Below are 7,431 nucleotides of genomic sequence, written 5' to 3' on the forward strand. Positions count from 1 at the left end.
GAAAATAATCGAATTCTTATCTATATGTTGTTTTTTAGTGTTTAATTTAAAATATTTGTTGGACTCTTTTTATATATTTTACTGTATTATTCACTGATTGTGAAAGTACGTGGAAAAAATCTTGGAGTCGTATTATTTCATTTAAATCGATATGTGCTGTGTTACAGGCAGTTAGTCAAATGAGGCAGTTGGTCAAATGCCTAGAGGCAAATAGTCAAATATTCTGACTTGAATTTTAAAGTATGATTATTTTCCAATGTTTGAATAATATAATTACTAGCTTTTGTACGATGGATTTCTCTGTAGAAATTAGCATCATAAAATATCCTTCTCAATGATTCCTCGCTTTTGGACGAACGCTCAAATCGAAATTTGCAGCATGCTGTAAATAACTGAATTTTAAAAATGTTGTGAAATGTATAATGGCGATTTTAAGTGGAAAATATCGAGAAAGTGTGTAGCTTTGATGAATTTCTACCTTCAAAATATTGAACATTTATGGGCTCTGTGTCAAACGTGTTTAAAATTTCGTTAATTGTAAAAAATGTGGCTATCTACCAAAGCATTTGATGAAATGTCTGATTTGGCTATTTACCTGCAACACAAGGAAACTATTACTTATCATCAAATTTTTTGGCAATTTTTTACAGCCCAACCACCAATACCACCAGTAATGGTTACGTCATTTGCAACTTTTGATAATGATCTGACATGCACACAAAATAAAAGGAGAATAAGGTATACTTTTTGGCAATTTCATTGACGTTCGTTGTAGTCGTCTGTGAAATGTTTGTAAGAACATCGCTGTATGGATTTTCGATATGAAATAAGTAATCCGGAATAATAGGCACTGCAAAAGAAACAGGAACTTCATGAGAATTTAGGTATCCAAATTAAGCGCAGAAACTTGAATTTTTACTCGATCTCATTTTTGTGCACTTCATGGACAGCAATAATAAAAGACACAGAATATTTTGACACAAAAGGAGACCATTCATTCACTGTGGTCTTTGAGAAATACTGCTGTGCTAAGGAAAAACGCCGTATGAGCCTTTAGGCGTTGCCAAATTTCCCCCCACAAACCACCAATTTTCAGGAAAATGTTTGGATCTTTGTCTACTAATTTCGCAAATAATTTTGTTCGTAATTTGATCCAAGACGTCTGAAAATTTCAAGTAGACATATTCATAATTTTCCTACAAAATAAACATTTCATCGAAGGAAATTTGGCAACACTCGAATTGTCATACGGCGTTCTTCCTTAGCACGGCAGAAAATTTCATCCTTACGCGTGGCAAAATGGCCAGACCGCGATTTTTGATGGAGTTTTTTTTTTTCAAAATGCACGTTTCTAAAATCCAACGAAGAAATAGGCAAAATTATTCCTCGAAATTTCACCTGTTTTTTCTTTACGCAGAGAAAAAAACCACGGGAATTTTCAAGGAAGTGCTTTGAGTAGTTTTTCGCACAATAAGGAACGTAAACCAGGAACTTTGCGACGTCGCAAACCGATATAAGTTATTCAGGAATCTCATTATCGATTAAAATGACTATCCTTTCAACTTTTACAGGAAACAAAAAATTTCATCAAATATTTTGACACAAAAAAATCCTTGAAATCATTATGAAGTTGGGCAGTTTCTTACCACCACTTATTTTTCCATCAAAACACCAGGATTGACGTGCTACAGAAGGACGCCGTATGAGCCTCCAGAGGTCGTCAAATTTCTCTTTTGAATACTTTGAGATACATAGGGATACTATTGAATTTTTCCTGAATTCTTCAGAGAACCTGATAATTTAGAATATCTGAGAATTTAAAGGAAGAATAATGAACACGGCCACACAAACATTTCTCAAGAATTGATGTTTGATTGGGAAAAATTTGGCACTATGCAAATGTTCATACGACGTTTTTCCATAACATGACAAAGTAGTCATATTCCTTCTAGGATTTCTCCCAATTTTCCTCAATCGAGATTTTGGGAGAAGAATCTTTGAAAAACGTATGCTTAACTTTTTGTTTTACGAATAGTTTGCATTCGACAGAAAGGAAGAAACTCAATTACGATGTTTACGAAATCTTTTCACTCCTTGTTTGCTTTAAAAATGCTAAGCATATGCACACGCATAGAAAAACAATTTACACTACAGTTTGCCTTTAATATTAACAATATTTTGGCAGAAATCCTGTTTCTATTTTATGCATTTTTTATGAAGATGAAGATGCTAATTTTTACAACACCGTAATCGAATTGGTCCCTTTGTGTTACACATGCGATCCATATTAAAATCATAAGAAAATATATGAAAGCGTCAAATTCATCTTCAGCGATTTTAATTTTACAACCTATAATGTTCTTAATCACTTACCAACTACGGTAAGGAGAGTATTATCCAAGAACAAAGATACGTAGACAATGAACACTATTGTTTTCTTTGATGGACCGTGTCTTTCAGCCAAATCTTCAAACATACCTCAGTTTGATGAAGGACACAAATGGCAAGGCTGTCGGGCTTTTTCTTCTGAAAAAGTAATACCTTTGACATTATTTTCAAGTACCCTAGCAGTTTTTTTCCGACAAAAGACTGACTATAATTCTAAAGCTGACAACCAGAGCTTGCTGTGCCTCGCGGTGACATGGCTTTCGGCTTCATCTTCGGAACTTTGATTTCCCTTTAGTAAATGAGGATTTTTCATGCTCTTCACATTGAAAAATCCCCCTATACTGGAAAAAAGGCTCTTGGATCCTGAGTCCAGACTGTTAAAAAATTTGACAAGAAATAATATTGTTCATTCAATCGGATTTTTGCTTGAATCGAGAGATAAGCCTATTAATTTAAGTGGATTTTTTTTTTTATTTCAGCAAAAATCCGATTGAATCAAGAGTATTTTTTTCTTGTCAAATTTTTAAAGAGCCTGGACTCTAGGTTTAAGAACCTTCATTCCAATGTAAATCCTTTTCCTCTTTCTAGAGAGGTCAGGATTTTAATGGATCGGACTGAGATGAAATCCCGCAATGAGCGAATCCACAATTATTATATTGAGTTCCACACTGAAAAAAAGTAGCTTGGATCAAGCATGATAATTCTTGAATTTGCCGCCAAGAATTTTCTATATCTTGCTTTAAGCTGACTTTTTTTTTATTCAAGAAAAATAATGCTCGGGTTAAGCAAAAAAGTAGCTTACATTAACCAGCAAAATTCTTGATTTAAGAAGAAATACTTCTTGGCGGCAAATTTAAGGTTCTTTTTTTTCCAGTGCAGCTCAAAACTGATGGGCGATACGATGTTAGAAATCGCGCATGTTTAACGTTGCAAAGAGTTTCTTTTAAATTATCAACGACTTAAAGTGTGTAGCGCTGCGGTGCAAAATTGAGCTTTGAGCTCACGCTAGATACTTTATTAGAGGCTTTAATTGTAAGAGGCTCCGTTTGAGTCTCACATCGATTAAATGCTACTGTTCTCTGAAAAAGGGCTGAGAGGGGTCCTGTTTTGGGAGGTTATTCGGGGCTCGAGGCATGTGAAATTACCCCTCTGTTCTTACAGTTTCACGACTACACATTGAAAACAAGGCTCCGCGTCTTGGAACCGTAATTACGACGAGGCATGTAAGGGTGAGGTTGTATGCTTTTCACTCTCCGGATTTAGAGACTGCGAGTTCCGCAATCTCCAGAGATAAAGATTGTCGGACCAGGATTAAAATAAAAAGGAAAGAAGAATAAAGTTTTCTAATTTACGAAAAACACCAATAATTACTAAGGAAGGTATGCTTATGGCCACGAGCAGTGGCGAGGCGTGAATGATCGATTATCGATGTTTCCTCATTAGCAGTTGTGGAAAAGAATCGACTTTTGAGGAGTTTGTTGCCAACACCCGCCTGTTCAGCGATCCTTTTTCACAGGCTTAAATGGCAGATCAGTCGCACGGAAAAAAATGGTATGCTGTTTTGGCACCTAGGATGTCAAAAATGTGTTTGGTCATCATCCTAAGATGCTACCTTGATTCCCCACGCAGTTAAATTTGCATTCGTAGGATGTAAAGTTAACTGCGAGGGCAGTAAAAGCAGCATTTTGGGATCACCAGACACAATTTTGACATCCTAGGTGCTAAAACAACATACTATTTTTTTTCAGTGCGATATATCGCGATGCACTGGTCACAAAATTTATGTTAACATCTGGATGCCACTGTCGGCCGTTGTTGCATAAGCAAAAAATTGAAGGCTGATTCGAAATATGTCTCGAAGTTCTCTTATTGTCTCAGGTTTCTGACCTGATTTGGACATATTTATGCTAAAAAGAACTATGTCGCACGCAAGCCCTATGCATATAGTTCCTTTTAGAATGAATATGTCCATTTTACTTCATCATGAAGGCGAAATGTAAAGTTTTAATAAAAGGTTTCTTTTCCGCTCTATGCAGAGAAATAATTCCACCCCGACCAAAAGCCCAGCATATTTTCTCCTCGTTTATTTCACAGAGAAATCGACGGTGAAACTACCAGACCACGTATCTCGTTTGCGGTGTTTAAAACTCTCCACTCACATTTTATTTTTTTGAAGGAGATCAAATCAGTATCATTCCTTACAATTTTCACAGATTTTTCTCCGCACAAAGAGGAAAAATCACGGAAGTTTTCACAAATTGACGTTGAGTAGTTTTCTATTTAAAAAATAAAGTATGGCAGGAAGTCTGCGACGTCGCAAACCGAGATACGTGGTTTGGTAGTTTCACCGTCGAAATATAAAAACAAATCGGAAAATTTTCGAGAGTTTTTAATATTGATCAAAGTGCACTACCTATGAGTTGAAAAATAAATTTCATGTATTTTTATTGTTGGTTGGTGTGATGCATATTACCTTCAATACTACATGCTCTTTTGATGATTCTTACAGCAATATGGCATTTAGAAGTTTTAAACACATCATAAAATGAAGAGAGGGGGAGGTTTACACGGTGCATTGTTTGGTGAGGACGTTTATCACATTTGAAAACGCTTCCACGAACGACCGATTCCTCGATAATTCTTGATTTCTTTTTTTCGTTTTTCTTTTCTTTTCTTTTCTTCAACAAATCCCGAACGTCAGTGGCACGTCAAGAGTTTGCACTCAAGATTTGACTGATAAAGTATCTGAAATAACTTCGAAAATATGTCTCAAATGAATGCAAATCAGAAGATAAAATATTTTACGATTCCACTCGGCGTGTACTTTTTTTGTTATATCATAGAGCTTCTCGGTAAAATTTTGTGCGTCAAAACCTAAAGGTACATTAGCGTGATGTGACGTTCGAGGATTTTTGGAATAACAAAAAAAAACCCATAATTCGAATATTATTAATTGATTTATCAATATCGAATTGTTCCTTAGAGGCTATCTGACCGCTTTAATTTTTAAAATCAAAATTACAGGTGACAGAGAATCCATATCTGAGACCGTATAACGCGATCAAAGACCCCAAAACTACGAAAAGGATCATTTAATGTAGAGTAATTTTTACTATACATACAGTAAACATAAATTTTGAGTAAAAATTGTCTCATGTGCCGCTCTAGGTTGGCTTCACGATAAATAAAATTGAGTTTATTCAGCACAAATAAGGAAAGACGCTAAGAAATAGCCCAAACTGTATGTAACAACTTTTTAATGCTAATTGAAATTTTTTAACTTTTTGGCTTTGTCTTCCCCGCAAAATGGCGTGGACCCAGCACCATTTTACCGCCTTGTTTAATAAAAATATATAAGTAAATATATGCGTTACCTGTAGTGCAGGGAGGTATCCAAGGAAGGTCTATCACAGACTAAGAGAGACAGGAGTCCATCGTCTGAAAGGACCTCAGCAGACGCTCCACCACCGCCAGTTTTCAATAAACTCCAAGTATTTACAATTTGAATCGTGTATTTTGTGTAACTGGCAGGTGAAATTTGGCAACGTGAGGGTATGGACGCATGCTCAAATTTCCCGATTACTTCCGCCCGAGGAGCTCCAATAAAACCGGCTGAAAAATTGAATCTGGGGTAACAAGATTAGCCCCGTTTAATGCGTCACTCGGATGGGTCCCTTTGTCGTCGCATTCGGTGAAGGAGCCTCGCGGTGGCGCAACACCTGGGCCCTCAAACCCGCGCGAATTTGAGTTTTGAACGGTGAGGGGCCGTCCACGAATTACGTGAGGCACTTTTTCCGATTCTTGACTCCCCTCTCCCGTAATGCATTCGTAAGGCTAGCCTGGATCCCTCTAAATAACTTCGAGAGGCTGGCCAGACCCCCCCCCCCCCCCCCCGTTTCTATCGTTAAATGCATAATTTAATGAAAAAACGGCGTTGAAACAAATCGATATTGTTTTAAACATTACTAATCGCTGGTAGGAGATCATAAAGAAAAACAGTTGTATTGGAAAAATATTCATATATGTTGCTAAGATTGTGCAACTTCATCCATTACAATATAAGTATTTAAATCCTGAAAAAATATGAAATTCACAGTTTTCATCGAGTAAAAAGAAACTGTTTATGGATAATCAGGTTTTTCTTTTGAGACAAAAGAAGCTGCACAATCATAGCATTATTGCATTGCTCCTGGTTCCTTTTTGCAAAATGCAACCCATTTGTATTTGGCTATGCAGTATTTTGTGACTCACCTCACAAATATATTTCATGAATGCTTGCTAACTTAAGAATGTCAAAATCGGACGCTTGTTTTTCTTTTAAAATAGGGGTGAGGCGACTAATCAGTTAGTGCTGATAAGCCTCTCCGCAATTTTATACGACCGGAATCGCAGTTGCACCGCACCGCAAAATCGTGTATGCTGGCTCCTACACCCGCGAGATAACTATTCGTACTCTTAGGACGTGCGGGTTGCGGCTCGACTCAATTGAAGGCGTTTTCCCCGGACCGAGCCGGATCTCTTTGAGGAGTGGCTATGTAACAGTTGATCGTCGCACCGCACCGCCTATATAAGTTGGCAGGCTTTAATTGTTCTACATTCTACAATAAACAACTATAATATCTTACTTATTTTTAAAACCGCTTATCTGCAAACGGAAGCTAAAGGCACATACGTTGTTTCTAAAGTGAGCTGTGGATTGTATATGCGATGTAATATGCGATTGCCGACTCACACCGTCGATGTCTTTTCTTGCTCCAGCTGAAGTTCGCAACAGGCCGATTTGAAAGGGGCTAGTGCTGCCGGGCTAAGGAAAAACGCCGTATGAACATTCGAGAGTTGCCAAATATCCTTCGATAAAATGTTCATCTCTCAGGAGCGTCATGCATATTTTCTCTTGAAATTTTCAAGACTTTTCGGTAAAATCGCGAGCGAAACTATCTGAAAAATTGGAAGATAAATCTTCATTAGCTTTCTAGGAAATTCGCGTTTTATGAAAGGCAACTTGGCAACGCTTGAAGGTTCATACGGCGTTCTCCTTACTAG

The 7,431-nt window shown here is 37.1% G+C and overlaps 1 protein-coding gene across 2 annotated transcripts in view; it reads right to left on the reverse strand.

Annotated features, from left to right (window-relative positions):
- The window catches only part of LOC109039038 (synaptic vesicular amine transporter), a 29,249-nt gene extending 23,337 nt beyond the window's left edge, over positions 1-5,912 (reverse strand). For both annotated transcript variants that reach the window (XM_019054366.2, XM_072303980.1), the window contains exons 1-3: positions 5,763-5,912; positions 2,374-2,526; positions 745-850 (exon numbers count right to left, since the gene is read on the reverse strand). In XM_019054366.2, the coding sequence (XP_018909911.2) occupies positions 745-850; positions 2,374-2,476 (209 nt within the window). In that variant the 5' untranslated portion in view covers positions 2,477-2,526; positions 5,763-5,912. The remainder of the gene's footprint in view (positions 1-744; positions 851-2,373; positions 2,527-5,762) is intronic.
- Between the last annotated feature and the right edge of the window lie 1,519 nt (positions 5,913-7,431).

This window comes from Bemisia tabaci, chromosome 9, assembly GCF_918797505.1.
Source record: "Bemisia tabaci chromosome 9, PGI_BMITA_v3".
Lineage (NCBI taxonomy): Eukaryota > Metazoa > Arthropoda > Insecta > Hemiptera > Aleyrodidae > Bemisia > Bemisia tabaci.